The sequence below is a fragment of the Colias croceus genome, chromosome 3 (genome assembly GCF_905220415.1).
Source record: "Colias croceus chromosome 3, ilColCroc2.1".
NCBI classification, from domain to species: Eukaryota; Metazoa; Arthropoda; class Insecta; order Lepidoptera; family Pieridae; genus Colias; species Colias croceus.
Window position 1 is genome coordinate 11,677,909 of NC_059539.1, and position 26,168 is coordinate 11,704,076.

Genomic DNA, 26,168 nt, shown 5'->3' on the forward strand with positions numbered 1-26,168 from the left:
ATTTAAAAAATAATGTAATGCCTGAATATTTAAAAAGAATATTATTTAAATAAAATCATTCATGAAATTAGAAAACAATTCGTATTTGAATAATATATAAATATTGTACATTGGAAAAAGAATAATTCGAATATTCAACACACGATTCTGCTGGGCGTCTTCCCATAGAAAATAATTATCGTCGGAGTGTGAATGGGTCGCGTTTCGAATTAATCATGTTTTTGTTGATTACAGTTAATTCATAATTGTTGGAAGGTTTTGTGAGATCTAAAATAACTATAGAGAATAATAAATAAAGAATGCAAGTATTTTTTTTTAGGGCAGGTTCATACTAGTCGTAAATATTTTATAATATTTTGGTCAAATATTTTCACAAGATGACTGTGTATACATTTTTGGGTAATTTTTGATGAATTAATTTTAAATATAGTGTGTATATTAAATAATAAATATGCATTAGTTACACGAATTTATACACATTTATGGTGTCATCAAACGTTTCCTTCCGTGACTAATACATTTGGTAACCAAAATTATATTAATATTCAGATCCCGTTTACGTATTTGTAAGACACCCGTTTGTTTTTGCTAACATACGTACAGACAGACTTCCGTCGTTTGAATTATCATTTGTAAACCTGATTTGCATGCCTATAATTTGGATAAACTCGCTCATTAAAATGCTTTAGCTTAAGAGAAATACTATTCTTTTATTATCTACATAATATGATATGCAACAAGATCCAAATCTATGTGTTTTTTTTTTTACTAACATTTTGATATAATTCTAAATTATTGTGTACAAATCTATAATATTTAGATTAAAAATAATTGCACAAAAGGGCATACGCACTTCCGTAATTTCATACACGTATCGGCAATCGGTATCGGATTAATGTTTAAATAACATCTCATATAATCGTGCTTTATTTGCAACATACAAGCTTGCGGTAACTCAATATGCCTCGCACGCGAGTGTGTACACAGCTTTATATCAAGTACAATGACCTCGCATTGGTAATATAATTTTAAACAATTCGAAAGAGTTCGATTTTTAGGCGGGAAATTATTTTCGTTCTTTACTTTTTATTTAATGCTGGCATTTAATTGTAATATTTATTACCATTTTATTACGCATAAAAATATAAATGTTGAAGATTGGATTGATTTTGGATTAATTAATTTGAACATTTCAAATTCAAAATTGGTAAATATGAAACTAATGAAAAATTAAATAACACCTTATTGTTATTGTTGTTCTGGCTGTTATATTAAACTTTTAAAATATTTTCTATATCATATGAAAAAAGTATTACTTAAATTAAGTTTTTTTATATACAGCCAATTCAGTTTGTATATTTTTAATACTAAAATTATAGACTATTATAATGAACTTTTTTGTACAGGATGTCCGATAATCTGCATACATTCCATTGACGAGTCATTGCGCCAAAAATTAGCTACACATTTTATTTAGCTAAATGAATTGGTACACATATTTTAAAAAGCTAAGGAAATAGAGATAATAATTGCATCTTGGTCAATATCTTAAGAATGATTCATGTGTGCTATGTTCAATTGCAGACATTAATCAATTGTGAGGATGCTCTGCGACCCAAATTGTTTAATCGGCTGCATAGCTTCAAAATTGCTATTTTAGCCCTAGTACCTTCCTGCTGAATCATGGTTATAGGTACGTAGCTTTTAACAGCCTAACAGGCATCACCTTTTGTAGGGAATATTACATATATCTTTCGATAGTAACATTTTTAACCCATTGACCCAAGCCCCAAGCGGCCCGATCGGTCCACGACACAATAGATTTTCTATTGTGGCTGTGATTCCGGGCCTGAGTTATTAAGAATAAGAATAAATACAAACATTTTTTGTTATTTCATTTCATCACTAATATTTCATTACTTACCATTAATTAAAAAAGCTGTCATAAAAACTAGTCTATAAAATGAAGGATTAAATTGGACAGATTATACACATACAGGAAATAATTATTTAGGTTCGAAGATATTTAATTTTTATTTATATCTGGTAATACTAATCATTATCTATTCATCAGATTAATGGTCGGTAAATATCCAACATAAAGTTAAGGGTCAATTATTGAGCGTCTAGATTCCTCATAACGGTGTCACATCCTGAGTTACTTAACATCCGATGTATATTCAACATTCCTTGAACTATTTAAACATTCCATAGCAAATAAATAGCATAAATATATAAATAGCGGATACAGAACTTTTGCAGAAATATGTGAAGCCTGTGGCCTTGCGTCGTGCGAACCGAATAGAAGTGTGTCTAGACCAGTCTTTCCCAACCTTTTCTAAAAACGGATCTCTAGCGCCACCTTACCATGATCCGCGGACCGATAAAGAACTTATTCAAAAACTCGGTACACGCATAGGTCAATCTATATTATTTTAAAATTTTATTGAAAAAATGCAGTGTTTTTGTTGGACCCCAGGTTGGGAACTATACAACTTCTTGCATGCAGATGTATGCATGAACTTTGGAGATTAAAGATAAATACACAATACAATTGAGTATTTGAATAAAAAAAAATGATTGATTTTTTTCATGTATTTTAAAACCTTATTATTAATAATATTGATATTTAATGCAAAAAAACTCAAAAAAAATGTTTTTCAATTAATTATAAGCAATTAAAAATTGATGAAATTTAAATTAAAATCACGTGACTATAAACGCGCCATGACTGGTCACCATAGATGTGACGTCAAAATGTTATAGTTGTATACGTTTTTGTATCAACTGCAATGTGTGAAAACTAACATTATGACGTCACACGCGTCCGGGTGACGCTTCGGGAGTATTCGGTGTGTTTTCGGTACTGGATTCAAAGACTAATTTTTATTTTGAAATAACTTTTGAATTATTGCAAAAAAAAATTAAAAAAAAATAGTTTTGTTATAAAACTAATATATAATCTTTCCATTTAGCACAAAAAATTTTTTTATTCAAATACTCAATTGGAAAATGGATTTGGACAAGCATAGCTATGTTAGTGATTAATGAAATTTCTTTATATTGTGTTTTTTATAGTTATTTTATTTCCGGGTTACAAACAAGTCAATTAATTTAAATATCATAAAAATCCGGTCATTCTTAAAGCGCTAATTGTGTTATTAATTGGACTAATGTTTATATTATCTATGTTTTATCTATCTAATGAGATTTATTCGATTTTTTTTAATGAAAGTATTGGCCAAAAATATCTTAGAATAATTTAAGGACACGCGTGACACACTTTGAAATTGGAATTTCCATGCTGCAAATGTTTTTAAAATGTTTATGAGGTCATAAAATTTATAAGTAAGAATTTGTTTCTAAACTTTTCGAAATAGGAACTTCTATATCCAAGAACTTTTAACGCGACGGTGTTTGCCTTTAAAGTTTATTATGAAATAAAAATAAATTTCATACTTTAACGGGCTAAATATCAACTGTTTCGTAAACATGTCCCGTACGACCATTTACGATTTCCTCCACAAATTCTCGAATTAATTAACCCGACTTATAAATAGATGATCGTAAAATTTAACATCGTGTCTTGGATTATAATATTTGTATACATTTGTTTACAAATTTTGATGAAAAGCTATTTATTCTCTGCTTCAACTAAAGTGTAAGTGTAACGCATATTATGAGCTTTAGTAAAAAATTTGTAAAAGCTCCGCAGATAACCAAAACAGTGTTAGATGCATATTTTGCTTAGATCATTAATATTTTGACACAAATACGAATCTAATAATAAAATTAAATAATCAACAAAAACAACAAATAAAAAATACATTATACATTCACCATAAATCTATAGAAATGAAATAATCAACAAAAACAACAGATAAAAAAAACCACAGAATCTATATCACCATAGACAACAGACTTCAACCCACGAAGGATCACAGATCATAAAATATTTCATTCGACCGCGTATAAAAATCTTTACTCATTTCATTCTGTGAACAGTTGCTTTCAAAGCCAAACTAAACAAATATGCAATGCAAACAGCATTGACATTGATTGCAACGCCATTTCGAAGTTTACGATGTATACCCAAGAAGCTTATATCTAATACACTGGAGATTGCACTATGACCATTAACTTGTAACAAGAAAATATGACCTAGAATGACGTCAGTCATGTTTTTTGTCTCTTTCTGTTGAGTGACCACGTTGGTTTGTAAATTCAGGATTTTTCAAAATAGAAAAAACTAAAAATCATGGTCTATAAATAATAACGACATAGGTATATTTTTAACAGTATTTATATTATAATATTATGGTCATACTTTATAGGTACATACAATTTTAATTGGTATAGAATGATAGTTTTAAATAACTTTTGGCTACAAAGCTTGGATATGAACCGATATATAGCATTAACATCCTTTGTAAATAGAGGAAAGTTGTGTTTTGCATCAGATACTGTTTACCAAATTGTAAGCTACTCAGATCTTCTTTTTAAACGCGTTGCTTCGACGGGTCAATTTAAAGCCAAAATCATCAAAGAAAAACTGTTTATAGCGGCCTTGCACAAATTTCAGCTAACTTTACAAAGTTTATTTTTCAAAAGGTATTTTTTTCTGGGTCGTAATCCTCAGTAATCTTGATGGGCAAATATATTTCTTTTTATTTTACTTTTTGGAAAGCTGAAATACGTAAAACAAAAAATATAAGGTAAGTTAAAAAAGTATAAATTTCAATGTAAAAACGAACAATCTTATAACTACATGTGAGTGCAATACCGATGTCGTGTGTTGTTTCATTACTAGTAACAATCTTTAAAATGGTGTTCTAAATTTTCATCATAATATTGTTATTACAATATATTCTCCTCGCTATCCATAAAAACTCGTCATCATGGTTACCTTACTTGTTAAATTTGTTTATTGAAAACTTGTTGAAAAATGATAAAGTATTGGGGAAATAACAAATTTAACATGACTGCTTACTAAAATGATGCTTAATTAGACAATTTTTGCCATTGAAATGATTCTAAACAGGTCAATGCTGGAGTATTGAGGAATATTGTAAATAACGTAAATATACACTTGCCTGTGAAATTCTATGCCAGAATTTGGTGTCCAAACACTTCTGCAATTTTGCACAATACAATGCATTCTTTATATTCGGAAAATATTCATTAAATAAGCAACAATATTAACTTAAATATTCGAATCGACGCAATTTTTTTGACACACATGCCATATTGACAAAGTGAGAGTTGCTACAATTTTATTATGGTGACTACCCATAAGCAGGGAGTATCGCTTTTTAATAATTGGTTCAGATACTTATTTTATTTAGCATAAATAATAATTGTCTCATCCAACAATGCTTCTGAATGACGTTTTTGGCAATTTATCAACAAACTCATGTACAAAAACTAACCTTTTGCACAGAATATTACAGCATACATAGTAGCCTTGGGAAAACTTCGTATTAACAGTGGCAATACCAAGTTAGGTGTGAAAGTGATAAAAAACATGAACTGGGCAATATTTTCTTGTTACACGTCAATGTTCATACCGAAATCTCCAGTGTAGATATAAGCTTCTTGTGTATACCCAATCAATTTTCAATTCCAACATTCCGATCGTGTTTGAAAAGTGGGATTTGTTTGGCATGTTTTGACTGCTGTTCGAAGAATAAATAGTTCAGATTTACTTTACGTTTACAGACGTTTTAAGTTAAAGGTACGAATTTTAGATACTAACTCAACCTGTACATTATTGATTAGGGTTATTATATTATTTAAAAATAAGTTGTATCGTTTATTTTTCAACCAACATAAAAGAACGGAAGAGCTTCTCGTCTCTAAATTAAAAGCTGGTGGTCTGCCTTGCCATTCTTTGGTTTAATTTTGGTAAGTTCTGATAATTTGAAGGCGGTATCATTATGTTCACCTTTTTAAAGTTATGCCTTACAGCCTGTGCTTACAGCTGAAGTAGGTATATAATAAATCATATCAAATTAAGTGCTATTTCAATACATTACTTCTGAACCAACATTCGCATATTGTGCATATTTCTTCATCAAAACATTAACATTTGAATTACAACAACTGTGTTTCAATAGCGGTCAATCGTTGCACATGATTAACATTACTGTTCAATTAAAAATAACGCATTAATTATATTGAGAAATATAATTACGCAATTCTTTTATTGTATGCGTTTAGATGATCGATTAGAAAACAATAACGATGTCTCACAAACTAACTGTTAATTAATCTTAACAGTTTGATATACAATAGTTCCTGTAATCTTTGATCTCTGTAGTTATGATTATATATGTCAGTATGTACGTAGTATTGTTTCGATTATGTATGGGGGTCTTCGAGTGTAGAGTGAACGAGTACCTACTAGGGAAGCGCGTACCATCTTAGACTCATCTTAGCTTTCCATCAGGCGAGATTGTGGTCAAGCGCTTCCCTATCTACAGTAAAAAAAAACTGATTTTTAAAGATGTAATCAAAAAAATTGATGGTCGATTTTGGCTAATGGAAAAGACAGAATTGCTAGGTTTAATTTCTGCAACAATCTTAGAATTGTATTTCGTTGTTCATAAAACGCTGAGATGGACGGATAGCTCTACTTACTACGTATTTTTTATTGTACATATTTTAAAAATTTATTTCGGTTGATTCTATGAATAAAAAGTGCTTTTACTAGGTAGTAGGTACCAACTATAAAAATATTAAGTGTTGGACCTACAATATTGAAAATTCTTAATAATAATTTTAAGACAAAAATACTTACATTATTAAATGCGCACATAATAATTGAATATTGATGAAATAATAATAAGATAATTCCATGCGGAAATTATTCCAAAACCTACACATGGCATTTATATAAAAACGGGATATCTATCATACATTATTGACACGGTTATCGAAACATATGATTAACATCTGAAGCTCTGCCAAATTGGGTCATGCAAATAAACTCATGGTTGTATAAGTATATTACGACATACGTTCACACGTGGGCTAAACTATACGGTTTAGGAAGAATGGTTACTTGAATTTTATTTTTTCCCATGTACGAAACAAGGATAAACAAGGATTTTTAATTTTTTGGAATTAATTTCTATTGTTGTTCGTGATTTATTTGATTCGTATTTATTTTATTGACCTATGTTTTCATTTAGATAAATTATTGGTTAAATCAATATTAAAGAAACGCCTACGAAGTTTACACCAATTATAGTAGTTCAATAAATTTGAAAATACATATAAAATTTTTTAATTTTTTATTGAAGTGAAACTTTTTTAGGCGCGTTGAGAGTAAAATTTCAAGGTCGCGTCATGGCAATACCATCACGTCATGGCGACGATTTTGGTATCTTTCAATCTTTCCAAAGAGGTTTCACTTCTGATACGTATGCTCGGCGCACACGCACTTTTTTGTAAGACAACTGCAGTTATGCATTTACACACTCCCAAAAACTTTCTGATTGATATTAAATGTATAAAATATAAATCAATATGTTATATTCTCTACGTGCTACATCTCTCGTTCGGAAATCGGTATGTCCGTTGATTCAATGATATCGAATATCTGTACCGGTTCCTGTTTGATCTTTTATTAGAAATTGTATTGCCAATTGAACATACTTTTATATACCTACTTCATGAGTTATTTGTATTTCAGATCGATTCTGCAATATAAGAAGTAATTACAGAAACTCATCGAGAATTAATTTATTGAAATAAATTCTCCTGTGATATAAATAAGCTTTATCAACAATAATGGCTTAAAATTCCCGTTTAAAATTACATACATTACAATTTTTAGACGTTTAATTTTAGTTTTAAACTTTTAAATCGCGCAATATTCACAGTTTCCTTTACAAATCCATACCATGAGGCATGAACCATCACATTGCATACAGACATGACATAGTCCACAATTGTAACCCTTTTACTTGATTCGCGCGTTCAAGAAATAAACTCTTCAGTTTTATAATAATAGTATAGATTATCTGTGGCCAAGTTAACACATTGCAGCATACAGATGACGTAGGTCACAATTGTTCAGCAGATGCGTCCGGATGCCGCCCACTGACGACCTTTCGTAATTACCACTTTTGTGAATCGAATGGTAAAATTACTATGCTATGTAACCCGTTTTCAATAAATTATGCAGTAGCCTTAGAATCTATACCAAAGACGTGTATGCTATTAGGATTATTAATTAATAGCTTTTCGATAATTTTACAGCATCACTCAAAAAAAAAAAATTCAACTGAATTTCCATCCTTTATTCAGGCCCTTATTGTATTACGTTCAAGTCACAGATAATATAATAACTATAGTTAAATATATTATGCATTCTCCACCTCTGCATTTATGCAGTCATAAAAACATAAACCAAAAGTTACTTTCACATCCATTAAATCAGTTATGGGTTTATCTTATTGGATCGATTTCATTTACGCTAATAAATAATAATTACTTGATCGTTATAAGATGATGAGACATAATAATATAATCAGGCATAACCAAAAAATGTAAATGTTTTCAAACAGTAGCACAATATGTAGGTATAATTTATAAATCTGGATGAAGCCGAATAAATCTCAAAATTGAGCACTATATTTTTAAACCGTATCCATTATCCATCTACATATTTTAGTTACTTTAAACACCACGACAAAAACAATTACCATGACAAACTTTATAAGATATTTCACACTTAACAAGCAACCCTTAGACCAGACCACAATCAGGTAGTCTGTTCTCAGAACCGGCCAGACCTAACCAAACAAAATGGAAGCACGTGCGCTAATATTGGCTTAAAAGTTTGTTCCAAAGTAATTGAAAACATCAGGCATATGCTAAATAAATATTGAAAAGGAATATTAACTAATTTGGCATTGAAGTAAAAATTACTTGGTATGCTTTTTATACCATTGCATCTGTAATGCAAATTAACACTATTCGGTGATTTTCCAATGTTTTTGATTTAGTATTTCTGTGTTTCTGTGCATAAAATGCGCTATTAGTAAATTTTTTGTTGTTTCACTCGAAATAATTACAATATAATTTAAAAATTAATTACACACTAATTAATTTAATACATTATTTTTATAATTTTAATTTATAATAATTATAATTTTTTGTTTCTACGAATAATACTATGTCTACCTTCAATAATTCTGTATGATTAAATTTACCTAAATCTTAAAAAGAAACGAGTGATGTAATCGCGAGGACTACTGAGCATTAGTTCTTAATACCAGACAATGCCAGACAAAATATTCACCACACAAGCCTTGGAGGCTTCTAACCAGACAAAAATTCATACAACTTGTTTCTAACTATGTTATGACGATTTAAAAGTGCTTCAAGCCGGAGTATAATCCAATGTTATGTACAAAATTGCTTCTAGAAGAAGTCAAAATGATTTTTAACCAATCCCCCTCTCGCCCAGGTAAAGGCATGTTGAAACACGTAGCGGTGTCCCCGCACCGCGCCCGCGCCGACTCCGTCAGCCTGTCGTCCTCCGCGTCCTGCTGCAGCCTTGGCAGCCTGGAGCACAGACACGATTCTGTTGGTGACCTGTCTAATAGAACGGTATGTTACAAAAATACACGTTTTACATACATTTGGCTTAGTAATGAATGTAGATTTAGTTGTAACAGCTTGCCTTGAATAAAACTGACATTATAGATTTTTATCAAGCAAAATTTTAATTTTGTACATAGTCTGTTCTCTCTGGATAGCTCTTAAGTTAGTACATAACATGCAACATGCTAAGCTGTCTACAATTTGTTTTGTTGTCTGTTTCGGTATTCAGAATTTATTTTCTGGTTTCCGATTTTGGCAATATCGAAGTACTTATGGGATTAGCTTTAAATTTTTGTGAGCTTAAGAGAGGTCCGAGGTGATGCTTAGTTTCTTTTTCATTTATTGCCAGATGCATTATCTACAACAAAAGCGTTGTACGAGTTACGATACATCCTCACAACCGTATCTATGTATTTACTCATACCTCTCAGTGCATCTATGTTTCAAGCCACAATGCCACAATTAAACCACATGCATTGCATCATAATGCACTCAACCGATAAATAATAACCAGCAGTTAGTTGTGAATCGGCCGAATTAATGGCAATATTGCAATGCTAATAATAGACTATAAATGTGTACAATAGGTTGGTCAATGCGTTGATTTAACGAGCTTTGTGAAATTTGGCTGAACGTCTAATAGCTAAGGAAACACCCACGGTGTTGGGAAATGCTCAAAAGTGTATCATTTTGTTGTTGTTTCAATTTAAACTGTGCCTCAAATAATTCTGCGGAAAATTATTACAAGGAATCGTATTGAATATGTTTTTTTACCGACTTAAAAAAAAGGAGGAGGTTGAATTCTCAATTGTATTATAATTTTACTTCAATATTTGATCACAGTTTGATTTTTTTATAATATTTTTCTAGAATCTTTTAAAGTTTGAAAATACAAACTCTTATAATAATTTCTAAGTTCTATCCCCACAGTTTCTCTTCGTGTGCGGTAAAGCAATAATTTAACTTGCTAACATTGTTTATTTTGTTATTATGGCTTTCCTCTTACTAATGTTTATTTAATACTCGACTAGGGACCTTTATCCGTTTCAACCATAGAACTAAGTGTTCATAAAGAATGAAATAAACAGTTTATTCTGACAGAGGAACTTAAACAAAAAAGTGTGCGTTTAGTGTACACTAGCTTACACTAGCGTGTAGTTAGTGTACACACGTAAGAAGTGAAATTTCTTTATGACCTTATTTTTCAAAAAATAATTTACTATATGCAACTTTACAGAAATACGTCAAATCACGCGTGGTAGGGATAAGAAAAAGATGGTGCGTAACGGAAAAATTTCACGCGTAACGAAAAAATGTTACATAAATTTTTTTCCAACCCCGATAAAGAAGTATCAAAAAATAATTCCAAAAAAATCTCGTTTAATTAAATCAATAAAGTGGCTAAATAGTAAATAGGATTCAATTGTTTATGTTCTCAAAATCTCGTAGTTTATTTATATTCTACATATTTTGTCGTATCTGTTCTAGCCTTGTTGTTTTTATTTTTTTGTGATTGCAAGAAGATAACCATTTCCCAGTGTCAAGTAAATTCTAATCCTGTTCTTGCGGACGATATTAATTGTATTCTGTAATTTTATTTTTATATTGTCTATAGTAATATTTACCACCGAAACATTTTTTGAATTCGTAGCGAGCATCAATTTGTATTTCTATGTTTTTAAAATAATTAAATATTATCTCTTAATTTAGCTGAAAGTGAATGAAATCTTGAAACAATATTGTTCTCTAATCACAATCGCAACATTAACCTTGTGAACCATTTTAATTGCCTTTCTCTGTTTTACTTTCACAGTAATGACGGAAACTCGAATATAATAAGCTTAATGTCTGGGAAATATTAGAAATAATTTGTGTGTATTAATCACCGATCTGTGAATAGGCTCTAACCTTAGGCTCTAACATTTTGAAATACAGAGAGAATAAATTTTGTTTCAAATGTCGACTCCTGAATAATCTTTGTCTTTGAAATGTCTTTGCATCTTTTATTGATTACTATACGGTTTTATGATTATACTACTTTATTTTATCAGATATTTATTATTTCAAGGTAGAAAAATTAACAACTTTTGGGTTACGACCATATAGTATTGTGTCGTTCGGCAGCCGGCTATCCTAACTTCTTCGTGATCTGATCTCAATATTAATGTAGAACATGTAGAAACGTTAAAAGACAATTTGTATAGCGGATATAGCTTTATATCCACTGAGTATAACATTACATCAACTAGCTAACTTATAACTGTCCAATACAATATCTTCCCCAAACTCCCGTACAGGAAGCCCAATGTGTACTCAATGATATTTCATCAATAACTAATATTTACTCCTCTTATCTCACTAACCGTTTGGCAATTATCCAAACATGGATTTGCGGGGGCTTTTATGCTATAAAATACTTCCCACGTCCTTTTGCAATTTTGAAATTATATTAGCGCTTTAACAGACCTATATTTTGGATACAGTTTTGATAAAAAATTGCAGGTTCTATAGGTATTTTAGTCTATTTGTACTCGTTTGTTTTGAGGTTCTTAATCAATAGGTAGAGATACACAGGTGGGATTGTTTATTTGGTATTGACTGATTAAATTAAGAGCAGTGGTGGCTCAGTGGTGAGACCTCGGACTTCGAATCGATAAGTCCGTAGTTCGAGACCAGGCGAGCGCGCAGGAAATAAATTGATTTTTCAATTTATCTGCGCATGTTGTAACATCACCACTGCTCGAACGGTGAAGGAAAACATCGTGAGGAAACCGACATGTCGAAGAATTAAAAAGTTCGACGACATGTGTCATCCGCCAACCCGCACTTGGCCAGCGTGGTGGATTATGGCCTGTACCCTCATAGGAGGCCCGTGTCCCAGCAGTGGGAACGTATATGGGCTGATGATGATGATGATGATGATGATTAAATTAAAGTCAACCTCTAACCTAAATGTGTCATTGCAATTTTACAATACCATACTTCTTTCTTTTATACCAGCCCCTTAAGTTCTTCGTACCTTAAAGAGACCATTTCCATACGAATCTGGTTTCAAATGGTATATGGAAAATCTTTGGTATGGTCACATCCCACGGTCCCCGCTTTTATCATACTCGTATCCTCGTAATGCTCCCAGGGTTATCCGAATATTATTTTTTACATTTAAAAAACTATTGTGTACCTTACAGACCTTCAAGGGACTATTTCCACACAACTTTGGTTTGAAATGTTCCGTGTAGTATGGAAAATCTTTGGCATGGAAGCAATCTCGGTCACATCCCACGGTCCCCGCTTTCATCAGGCCCGTAATGTTCCCATCTTTGTTATCGCCCTATCTCATTGGGTTATCGCTAATTAATATGTTAGTTTCATTGTCAGATTCTCATTGAGTTTGGGAATCAGTCAATTATTGTTCATTATGTTTGGGTTATAGTTGATTATCGTTAAGCTTGGTAAAGATTGGTAACTATACTCACACACGTGCATTTATTCATAGAAGTATGGTACTTTCGGTTTCTTTATTTGTATCATTGAAATATGAATCTGTCTGTATGTTTATACATAAAATATCGAAAGGATAAGAATGAGTTTTGCAAATGGTAAAAGTAAAGTAAAGTATATTTGTAGGAATTTTTCGTACATGGAAAACTTACTAAAATAAATTAACTAAGATTTTTTTATCGTATCAGTTATGAATTCAATACTTTTGGAAGCTCATGATACTACTATACATAAAATACTTTTCAAGCTATAAAAATATTTATCAATCAAATCACGCCGTAGCGCCAAATAAGGTCAACCAACATATGAGACATGTGTTGGTAATAAAGCATAGCCAAAAGCGCTCGTTGAAAAGTGATGAACCAAGTTTGAATTATAAGAATTACGGCTCGGCTTATCTTCGTACCTAATAATAGATTTTGGAAAAAATATAGTCTTGCTTTTCGATCATTATAAAATCACTATAGCTTTCCGCTCGCGGCTTCGCCCGCGTTTTCAAAGAAAAACCCGCACAGTTCTCGTTCCCGTGGGATTAACGGGATAAAACCTATCATAATATGTGTCAAACCAAGTTAGGTATCCTCTATAAGTGTAATCGGTTCAGTAGTATTTGCGTGAAAGAGTAACAAACACACACATACACATCCTCACAAACTTAGTAGGATGTCCCAAATTGCCAACAGTTATTTCATAATTTTTCTTGACCAATTGTGCAGGAAACGAAACGTTCAAACTTAAATAAGTTTAAGTTTGAATGTCGTGCTTGTAAATTGTAATATAAGTATAAAGAAGTACCTACTTCATGTAGAAAAGAGTAAAGAGCACGTTTAGCTGACTCTTTACCATCTTCTCTATGGTGTCAATATCCGTCATCAACTTTGAGAGTGCACCTGCTTTTAAGCTCACGTATGCATATCAATTATCAGATATTATCCTTCTAATATAAAAACGGGAAAGCACAAAATAATATCTAAGCTTGTTAACAAAGATCTTTGTTACTTTCAATTTAAATAATAAAGTATAGCTTTTATCTCTTTATTTTAAACTAGTTTCCGCCCGCGGCTTCGCCCGCGCATCCAAAGAAAAACCCGCATAGTTCCCGCTCCCGTGGGATTTCCGATATTGCGTCATTTTCCCGGGATAAAAAGTAGCCTATGTCCTTTCTCGGGTATCAAAATATCTCCATACCAAATTTCATGAAAATTGGTTCAGTAGTTTAGGCGTGATTGAGTAACAGACAGACAGACAGACAGAGTTACTTTCCCATTTATAATACTAGCTTTCCACCCGCGGCATCGCCCGCGCTGTCAAAGAAAACTCGCATAGTTCCCGTTCCCGTGGGATTTCCGGGATAAAACCTATCCTATGTCCTTTCTCGGGTATCAAAATATCTCCATACCAAATTTCATGAAAATTGGTTCAGTAGTTTAGGCGTGATTGAGTAACAGACAGACAGACAGACAGAGTTACTTTCGCATTTATAATATTAGTATGGATAATAAAGCTTTATATTTCAAGTTACATAAAATTGAAATTTAAATAAAAGCTATACTTTATTCCATGATCTAGACTCTAGAGAATAAATAAAACAGTTACTAGCTTACCGCCCGCGGCTTCGCCCGCTTTCTCTAAAACGATTTGAGATTTAAACTATCCTATCTCTCAAGTTGGATCGAACTGCACATGGTGTGCGAATTTTATTATAATCGGTTTAGTGGTTTAGGAGTCCATTGGGGACAAACATTGTGACACGAGATTTATATAGATTTAGATTAATGTTCGTATTAACGAGAACTGCATTCTGTGAATGCAGAATTTTTTAACTGAACTTTCTCATTCATCGTCGAACAATCGAGATGCTTTCCCAAGGTCAACAGTCTGTAGCGAGTTCAAGTGATGGATTGTTAGAATTTGATTTATATGAAACTAGCTTTCCGCCTGCGGCTTCGCCCGCGTTTTCAGAGAAAAACCCGCATAGTTCCCGTTCCCGTGGGATTTCCTAGAAAACCTAGCCTATATTACTCGTGGATAATGTAGATTTCGAATGGTGAAAGAATTTTTAACATCGGTCCAGTAGTTTATGAGCCTATTCACAAACAAAGTTTAAAACTTTATAGGTAATATTAGTGTAGATACATGATGCAAGTTATTTTCTTATTGTTTCTAACTTAGTATCTAATTTTTAGTATCAGAATTCAGAACACGTTAAATAATACTATGATAAAGTTTTAAATTATAAAACATTAATAATATTCTAATACAACCATAACACAGTTTTAAAAACAAATTAATTTCTCCGAGAATGAATATTAAAACCTAACATTTTTATCACGTGTTAAACAAATAAATCAATTTAATAATCTACATATTGATAACCTCTATTCCCTTGTAATAAGGTTCATTTCTTCACATAGTAAGCATATATTTTCCCACGAGAGTTAATGTGCAGAGGTTATTGTTCTAGAGATGGTCTAATGAGAGTACGTGCGCAGAGAGAGCGTAGGTTCGATTCCCTTAACAAGTGATCGAGATAGGTAGTGTGGGTTTTCTTAATTGCACTTTATGTTAATAGGTAGCAAATTTACTAGCTTTTGGGCCTGGCCTAGCTATGCATATTTCCATTTGTATGGTTATGGTATGGTTGTATATAAAAAAATGATCAAGAAAATATGATATGTATCTCTTTGTCAGAATTTTTCAAATTCAGATGTTTTCTTCTGAGCTATAAAGTATAAACATATAGACGCTGAATACACACATTCTTTGGTATTTAACCCTTAGCTGGTATCGCCTTTTTTGGCAACACTACCGGTATCGTGGGTCAAATTCTACCCATACCTAACAATCTGTTGTAGATAGTAGATTTTTTATTATTTGTATAAAATATGGTTAGATAAGAAATAAAAAAATATTTTTTTTACAAAATTAACTTTATTTAATTTTAGAATATAAAAAAATATCATGTTTTACACGCAATTGTAAATAACCTTATTTTTTGGCACTTTTTGGTTAGTGTGAACTTAAAACATAAAAAAAAAATATAAATGTTAGAAAAACTGTAACTACAATATATTTATGGCACTTCTCATATCTTTATTATAACAAAAAAATAAATTGCTTCTGAAATCATCATAAAATAAAAAAAATGACAACCAAAACCAAAATGACTTTTACCATCAACTATCATCCTCATCTTCTTCACTCTCATCTCTCGTATTTTCGTTTCTCGTATATTTTCTATTATTCTCGTATCTCCTCTTCGTTTTCACTGTCGTCAGAACTTACTCCAAATACACTGTCTTCTGAGCAACTAACATATTAGGGATAGTCTCGATCGCTGATGATTTCGTCGTCACAAAGTTGGTTTACATTTGGTATTCTTTCATTTTTCAATTCCAAATCGTCACTTCAGTCGTTCATCAACTCCTCGATTTGTCTGTCGTTCAAAAAGCCCTCCAATGTAGTACAAATAAACAATAAAACAAAAAAGTAAGTAATTACACTCAGTGAAAAAAGTTACTTATTTGGTGTCGTGGGTCGAACGTGACCCAGAAAGCTACTTACCTCCGCTCCTAAGATAGTTACAGTTCTGCACATCCACCCCCCGCTGCAGCTAGCGACGCACTGAGAATACTTAGAAGCGCACAGTCGTTGCATAAATATTTAAAGAATTATAACCGAAAATGTTCGCTTCTGGGTCAAATTTGACCCACGATACCTGCTAAGGGTTAAGATTTAATATTACAAGAAAGAAAAGCAGTGGTGGCTCAGTGGTGAGACCTCGGACTTCGAATCGATAAGTCCGTGGTTCGAGACCAGGCGAGCGCGCAGGAAATAAATTGATTTTTCAATTTATCTGCGCATGTTGTAACATCACCACTGCTCGAACGGTGAAGGAAAACATCGTGAGGAAACCGACATGTCGAAGAATTAAAAAGTTCGACGACATGTGTCATCCGCCAACCCGCACTTGGCCAGCGTGGTGGATTATGGCCTGTACCCTCATAGGAGGCCCGTGTCCCAGCAGTGGGAACGTATATGGGCTGATGATGATGATGATGATTACAAGAATTACCATCACTGGTTTTCTTGTATTCTATTAAAATACTATCAAACAACAGCCTGTAGAATTTTGCACATCAAAATAATCTCATTATTTCTATAGATACATAACAATACCAATATTCAATACCCATTACGTCACAGCCACACATCCGCGACTCCAATTTACCCACGTCACGGATCCGAAGGTTCATTCAAACGGTGTTGTGCATAATAATTCATATTTTACATATGTACGTTTGTTTCCCCCATAGCTACAGTAACTGTAGGAATATGTATTAGTACTACAGGAACTATCTACTAGGTAAATAGGTTTAAAACTACGTAATGTTTTCTTTTAAATGAATAAATGTAATATATGTAGTTTAAGTCTAATCATACTAATATTATAAATGCGAAAGTAACTCTGTCTGTCTGTCTGTCTGTTACTCAATCACGCCTTAACTAGGTACTGAACCAATTTGCATGAAATTTGTTATAGAGATATTTTGGTACCCGAGAAAGGACATAGGATAGGTTTTATCCCGGAAATCCTACGGGAACGGGTTTTTCTTTGAAAACGCGGGCGAAGCCGCGGGCGGAAAGCTAGTTTGTAAATAAATTGTATTTGAAACGACAGTAAACGTGCTAAAAAATAATAGGATTTATAAAAATGCAGCAAATTTTCAACGCATTCAGTTTATTAATTACATTGAATCAAAATAACATTTATAGTTACTTTTAAACCTACAATATGACACGTGTTAAAATTAACTCCGTTACGCTATTGCATGCATGATGTAACATGGGTTATAAAATATTATAACAGTACCTGACGGTCGCGTGCTTGGTGACAAGCTTGTATCCTAATACATGATCCTATCAATACTGGTATATTCTATATTCTTTTGTATACTAACATATTTATTGAGTCCAATTTCACAGCTTTCTGTTATGTTGTGTTTAGGTAAGTGGTTAGAAATGACGAAAAATGCTGTTCGTCATTTTGAATTTGGCTTATAATGTGTATGTTCACGCGTTTACATCAAAAGGTTTCTACAAAATTTTATCACTAAAGCTGCACCATCAAAAAACATTAAATTTTCGATAAAATAGTAATAAAATAGACACGTTAATGTCCGCATGGTCCAGTTAGTACAAACATTTCGTAAACTTAGATACGTTATCAGTATTGTTTTTCTAAGAACTTGCAGCTCGGTGCATGCAGAGGTCGCGAACCTAATAGAAAAATATCGATTGACTTATTTATTGCATTAGTTGTACTGTTTAGTAATATAATTACAATAATAAATAAAATTCACGTTATAATTAATTTATTTTCGTGGTAACATACGGTTGCTTCATAATAATTAATAACCATTGAGCGTTTAGCAGCGTTCTGCCAAGTTCTGCCAACTGATTTTTTCGAGTAATTAAAAATACACTAAAATAAAGTGTATGTAATGTATTTAAAATTTATTTCTTTTATGAATACCTTAATATGTATAATAACTTATGTTTCTAATTATATGATAATTATTTTACCTGCACCTTCACTAAAAAAAGGTTTACAGCCTCTGCTTATTATTTTATTTACTTCTTACACAATTGATGACTAAATAATGTTTTTGTTTGAATACGTATTTAATTACAAGTCGTTTTACAAATTAAAATCTGTTCTTTGTTTTAAGTATGATTAGATTTCCCTGTTATCTTTTCCAAGAAGTTCCATTTCTCTATTATTTAATTGGCTTTGGTTCTGATTCGGATTTATTAAGTTATCTGTCATAATTAAGAGTTCTTACTGGTTCTTACAGATATTTGTTACATTTTTTTTTCTAATTAATAAATAAATCTTACCCTTCTTCTTTTTCTTAAGTGGCAACTCCCGATCACAGTGAGGACGGAATCAGATCTTTCGAATATTAGAATATAATATATAGAATACAGTTTTTAAAATATTTTCTATTGACAATATCTTTATAAACACACAATTGTAAACTCTATTATTATAACATACGTAATTAGCACAATAATTATTGCATGTCATTCATGGCCGCAACAATACGCTTGATAAACTTCGACCCGCGGCTTCGTTTGACTTTGGTGTATGAACGTAATTGTCCTGCATCTAAGTGCTATTTGTTTTATAATCGATTGGAATTTATAAATTAATTAATTATTTATTTATTCAAAACAAGTTCCTCAACTCGATACATGCGTGGATTAGGGTGTTTTGCCCTTTATGTGGCTTGACGGAACACAGTGGGGTTTTGGTCGGTAGGAATCTGACATAACCCGCGGCCCTTTCCCCGGAGGCTGTGGGTATCTATGCAAGATTTCCCCACTTAAAAAAGGGTGTTTTGCCCTATTTATTGGAAATATATGATTTAAATTTGTCTGGAACTAGAAATAGTAATAAAATATTCTAGCAATAACACATATAATATGAATAACGAAATCTCCGTGAAAATATATTAGATATTTACAACGAATATAAAAATGAACCTAATACCTTTCCTCTCATTACAGTCCATAAACACAAAATAAAACATTGTCTCTGTCCACTTTCACGACCATAGACTAAACGCTGTTTAATCTGTGCTCTAAATAATTCGAAGTAAAAGTTATCATTTCCTGCTTCATTTGTTTTGTTGGAGAAATGGTAACCGTTGTTCATATCCTGATACATGTATTTTAACTAATTATTTATTGATTAATTCCTTCCTGAATACATAACTTTCACTAGCACGCATCGGATTATTGTAACAATAATATTATAAGTAAACGACTACATATAGTTTAGGTTATTATATTATGTTTATATAATACAGGATTGAATGCATTGATGATTGGATTAACCCATTGAGCCCCGAGCGCGAGCGGCCCGATCGGGCCAAGACACAATACATTTTCTATTGTGTCTGTGATTCCGAGGGCTGAGTTATTAATAAGTACTGCATTGTTATATCACTCTAATGGGCTAGTTTTAAATACCAGGAATCTTCTAGCTGTTAAAATATGTTTAAATTATTTATTCCAACATCCAAAAATACATTCACACCCTTGTACACTTGAAGAGAAAATATTTGCGTTCTTTTATTTTATAATCTAAGAGCTGTGTTACATTTCCAAATTATCGATAACATATTCATCAAACTATCGATAACTCAGCTTCACTATCCCAGGGCACGGGCCTATTCCGTGGTCAATTTAGATCAATGAGCTGACAGGAAGTAAGCCCGGAAGCACATTGTTTGTTCACAAATAATTGTATCAACTTTACTCACATTTGTACACAATTTAGATATTCTACAGATATGACAGCTTATCAAATATGACATAATAGTTAGGTACCTATGTGTTGTACATAAGTTTGTACATTTAGAAGAATGTAGAATCCTATCCTTCCTACTAATATATAAATTCTTCCTACTAATCCCTACTAATATTATAAATGCGAAAGTAACTCTGTCTGTCTGTCTGTTACTCAATCACGCCTAAACTACTGAACCAATTTGCATGAAATTTGGTATGGAGATATTTTGATACCCGAGAAAGGTCATAGGCTACCTTTTATTGCGAAATATGTACCACGGGCGAAGCCGGGGCGGACCGCTAGTTACATATAAATGTGAAAGTTTGTGAGGATGTGTGTGTTTACTCTTTCATGCAAATACTACTGAACCGATTACAATGAAATTCAGCACACATATAGAGTGTAACTTGGATTAACACATAGGTTTTATCCCGAAAATCCCACGGGAACGGGAACTATGCGGGTTTTTCTTTGAAAACGCGGGCGAAGCCGCGGGCGCAAAACTAGTCTTTTGATATGTTTGTGTTTATTGTACCATCTGACTACTGTGATTGTACTTACGGGATAGGTACGGATTTTGTTCAAGTACCAAACGTGTTTTTAAGGAATGCACACACTATTTTTATCGTGTAGGTACAACCGTACATGTTTATCGTATAAATGCAAATTGAATGCATTTATGCGAACGAAGTCACGATGATCAAAAAGACAAACTAATTGTAATTGCAGACAGATTTTAACACGAAATAGCAGATTCTTTACTACTAATGTATGGTATTTGTTGAATGTTATTATGCTTATTTTCCTTAAACTTGTATATTATTATTCGTTCCTATATTTTAAATAATAAAAGCGGAAAGCTAGTACCTACGTACTAGCTTTCCGCCCGCGGCTTCGCCCGCTTTGTCTAGAACCTAATAAATTATATACCAAAACCTTCCTCTTGAATCACTCTATATATTTACAAACCGCATCAAAATCCGTTGCTTAGTTTTAAAGATTTAAGCATACATAGGGACATGTCACATGGGGACAGAGAAAAGCGACTTTGTTTGTAGTGATACGTACCTAGTTGTAACTGTGCTACGCATACACTCCGTTTTATCGTTCTTACCTTGTAATTTGTAAACATACATATTGCATTAATGATTGCCATAATAATACTATAAACGCCAGTAATCATTATTACTGACGGAACTGTTTATTTAATATCTTTTAATATTATCATTTATTGATACGATCTCTGTTCATGTTTCCGTGGTGACATACAATTCTTAGTAGACGGGAATTACCATATTGGTTTGTGAGACTCATTTGTATAGGAAAATGAATTTTTACACGTATTGAGTATGAGGTGTTGTGTATCTTGGTTGCCTTGTAACTGCAGTTTAACAGGAGTTTAACATAAAATACTTATTAATTATTATGATTATTTGTATGCCTTCTTAAGTAGTCGGTAAAAGTATTTATGTTAATTTTCACAGAATACATATTTATTTCAAATATTGAATAGTTTTTAACCGACTTCAAAAAAGGGGAGGTTCAAAATTAAGCTGGTATATTTTTATCGTAACAAATATCTATTGAAAGTTAAAGTTTTATGCAGTCACAGCGACAATCAAATGAATTCATTTACATTAGAAAAGTGACTTGATCTATTTAGGCATAACTTATTTTATGTTTTCCAATGTAAATTATATGCAATGTATCTACTAAATCAAAGTAGGTAAATGGACATAACTTAGGGACATAAAAGCATAAATTGATTAGGTTTTTTTCAAAATGTCGTGCGTCATTCTCCGGCCTCGATTTAATAGGAACTGTTCAAACGATTGATATTGCACAAGCAATCGGGTTTGTTTATAATATTCTGAATCAATTCCCTGTATTTTTAAGTGTAATAATATCCTTGAAAATATTTTGAAATGACAGCAATCATACAAAAAAGGTTGTCTATCTAGCTAATTAAATAAAAGTCGCGCCATTAAAGAACCTCCATTTTAGATTCGTTTCTTATAGAAGGGAGTAGGGACTACCATAAATATTGAACTCTTGCACAATATTAAATTAGGACACGAAATGTTACTTTCACTCAATCAAATGCCAGGAGATTATCATAGAAGAAACAACTATTTAATAAGATAAGATTACGACATGAATGACGTATTGAGTGCACTAATGACGTCACTGTCAAAGTGGCATTTCACGCATATCTCCGCCATGTTCGATTGTTGTGTTATCTATGGTAATTGTGAAAGTGAATACTGATTGCTTTGATTCATGATTTTCTTTTTTAGTTTGCACCAGGCGATCCTGGATTCTTTCCAATACAAAGTTCAAAATTCCAATTAAAGGAAAAATAATATGGAGAGTTTAATCAAAATATTATGCCATCTACTCGCACTTGCTTTGAAATAAGTATTTAATAGTAATGCAATAATACATAGTAAAATCGCTAGCTTTTAAATACTTTCTTGGATTTACCATTACCATACCATTCTAATTTGATACTAAAAAACTATAAGCTGCAATGCAACTGGGAGCTCAACTTATAGTTGTTTTTTCTTTCCTTTTTGTATTACGGGTCAATAAATTAAAGCATCTGCGTACTGCGCCAACTTGGAATTTAAATCATGTCGCATACGACCTTGCCTTGCTTTCAAATCCGCATGTCGTTTATTTAACTGTCGATAAGAGGTTTTACTTTACGAATAAATTCTCCTGTTAGTATCAGATGTACCTAATATAATTACTTATATAGGAATCTATCTGTATTTTGAGTGAGGATTATAAATTGAGAATGAATGAGGTAGTTGCATACATGCCTTATAGTAAGACCCTTCGTTTTAGTTATGCTTATTACTATTAGGTTTGTCCAGTCTGTGTATTATGCAGGAATCCTAGACGAACTTTCCTTTCTGTTTAGAAGCGCATTTAGCACTGTATTTAACGTTTATTATTGTTAACGTATACATTTGAAATCATCTCATACACAGTTCATTTTGTTAATGTGTAGCATAAGATTTTCAATTCTCGATCACTTAAATTTAAAACTTAACATGCATAGTCTTCCAATCCAGCTTTGTTAGTTTCGAACTGATTGCGTGATTTATTCAGGAATATTAATTTATTTACAAATACTATCATTTAGCACAATTAGCCCCATTAGTTGTGACCTTCAACATTTCTTCGTTATTTTGATATTAAGCTCATAATTGCGGAACACCTTGTAAGTCTACCTTTACATCATTATTCTGAGAACATGTCGCAAACCTTCGCGTTTCGATTTATTTCCTCGAACCGGTCTTGTATGAAGTGCATAATCGATTTTTATATTGCAAAAGCGATAAAGGGAAAATATCTTTACAAATATATCTATGTGAAAGCGCAAGGTATAATAATTATTACCGCAGTAAAAGAATGTATCTCTATTTTTCTTTCGTTGATTCTGGACTAGCCGTAACTGGAATATAGACGGTAACTGGAATTATCACATAGGATAGATTTTATCCCGGAAATGTCACGGGAACGGGAACAATGCGGGTTTTTCTTTGAAAAGCTAGTTTATAATATTCGTAAGAAATAAGACAGCACATAAGCCTTAGACATAAGCTCGTTTTCTAATAAGGGCAAGATTTCTTCTTTTCTTTTTCTGTTTTCTGGTATTTTGGTGAAGTCTTACGTTACAACCACCAATCCAAGGTATAACAAAATAAATAAAAACTGGTTTATTTCAGAAACAATCTATCAATAACCACATTATCATCACCAAAACGTCTTTGCAGTTCGCACTTAAATCCTTCTCCCATGACGTGATATCTTCCTGAAAAGTATTAAATTTAGCAGTTAATTTATATGCCTAGGATTTGGGTTTTTTTTGTTTATTTTATTTATAGCATTAAAATGCTCATTACTGATTTGAAATTAGAAAATAATAATAACTGATGTCAAATTACTTGTAAATCAAATATACACATAGACAAATATTTATTTTACTGGCTAGTTTACCAGATTTAGTACATAAAAATGTAGTTTTCATAAGGGTGATTTACAATGAATCTAATTTACTCACTATCTTTTATGTGTTTGTCCTCGCAGTTCTGATACTCTAGTTCGCAGTAACTATGAAAGTAGTGATACTTCCATCTGTATGTGTCGTAACCACATAGGGGATTGTGATATACCCTGTATTTAATAAAAATATAAATTATATGTATACTTATGTTACTTACGTAATATTATAAAAGACTAGTTTTCCGCCCGCGGATTCGCACGCGTTTTCAAAGAAAACCCGTATAGTTTCAGTTCCCGTGGGATTTCCGGCAACCGATCCTTTATGTTAATCCAAGTTATCCTCTATATGTGTGCTAAATTTCATTGTAATCGGTTCAGTAGTATTTGCATGAAAGATTAACAAACACACACACATCCTCACAAACTTTCGCATTAATAATATTAGTAGGATTAAAAGAAAAATAGATTACCTATATATTTTAATGATGAAAACCCAAAAAAATGTGAGGAAAAATAAATAGTAAAAAAAAATCGCGATAATAACTTAAAAATATACGTAACAATTGTCTAGAACATCTGATATAATCTGCGACGCAGTCAGTATACTTCTTCTTCAGGTTCGGAGGCAGCTCATCATAGTTTATACCCTCGAATGTAAAAACTGGTTCATCGATGTCTTCCAGCTTGAAGTCTGTGAGGTGCGGGAATGGGAGGGGCTTTCTGTTTTTCTGTGCGTTTGTTGATAGAACTATAAGGAATATTCATCAAGCAATCGGTAATAAAATAATATAAAGTATATATAGAACTAGCTTTCCGCTCGCGGCTTCGCCCGCTTTGTCTAAAAGTTAAAACTTAACGAATTATAAATTATAGGTATACTAAAACCATCCTCTTGAATCACTCTATCTATAAAAACCCCGCATTAAAATCCGTTGCGTAGTTTTAAAGATTTAAGCATACATAGGGACAGAGAAAGCGACTTTGTTTTATACTATGTACTTATGTAGTGAGTGATTGAAGAATAATATTGCCATGGAAATCACTCAAATGACGAATCCAACATAAGAAGAAAGCATTTTCTTCTTGATTATTTGTTTATTACAAATGGAAAATTGCGAAATCATTATACACATGATAAAATCTGTGAACGAGATGATTTTTGGAATTCTAAATCAATGACAAAACCCGGTATTTACCTACAGTTTTTCTAAGACCACTTGAATAAATAAACGTTTGACTATTTGAGTAAGAAGTTTTTGGAACTGTTATTCTTCATTTCTATACTAAATTCTTGTGCAATAACAGCTATAAGCAAATAAGAGATTTGTCCACACAATATGTATATCTATACACAGAAATTTGTATGTATGTATTTTCAAGCATACTTACAAAGAACGTAAAGAAACAATTGCTTCATCACGTCTAAACATAAACGATACTAAATTTCAATTAAGATAAAGGAGATTGTCATAAGTTCAATCAATTTAATCTTCACGGACTATCTTTCATTTAGTTTTAATTTACTTTGCTATCGCCCAGACTCAAAAACTAGTCATCCGATAGTTGTTGTAATTCGTGATAATTTTTTTTTCTTATTATATCTACCAATTGGCTAAACAATAAATTAATTAATCACGTAATCAAAAACAATTGACTTAAACTCGGAAAGTAATTTCAT

At 32.1% G+C, this 26,168-nt stretch overlaps 3 protein-coding genes across 8 annotated transcripts in view; 1 reads left to right on the forward strand and 2 right to left on the reverse strand.

Annotated features, from left to right (window-relative positions):
* Nucleotides 1–26,168, reverse strand: part of LOC123706345 (long-chain-fatty-acid--CoA ligase 4) — a 562,712-nt gene that overhangs the window by 159,882 nt on the left and 376,662 nt on the right. The window lies entirely within an intron of this gene.
* Nucleotides 1–26,168, forward strand: part of LOC123706360 — a 70,919-nt gene that overhangs the window by 30,247 nt on the left and 14,504 nt on the right. Inside the window, exon 2 of the mRNA XM_045655603.1 lies at nt 9,479–9,621. Coding sequence (XP_045511559.1) covers nt 9,487–9,621 — 135 coding nt within the window. The 5' untranslated portion in view covers nt 9,479–9,486. The remainder of the gene's footprint in view (nt 1–9,478; nt 9,622–26,168) is intronic.
* LOC123706365 lies at nt 24,190–25,971 on the reverse strand. The gene is made up of 4 exons (XM_045655613.1): nt 25,880–25,971; nt 25,052–25,238; nt 24,549–24,661; nt 24,190–24,299 (listed from the first exon to the last, which is right to left on the reverse strand). The coding sequence occupies exons 1-4, from the start codon at nt 25,905–25,907 to the stop codon at nt 24,205–24,207; spliced, it is 423 nt and encodes a 140-aa protein (XP_045511569.1). The 5' UTR covers nt 25,908–25,971; the 3' UTR covers nt 24,190–24,204.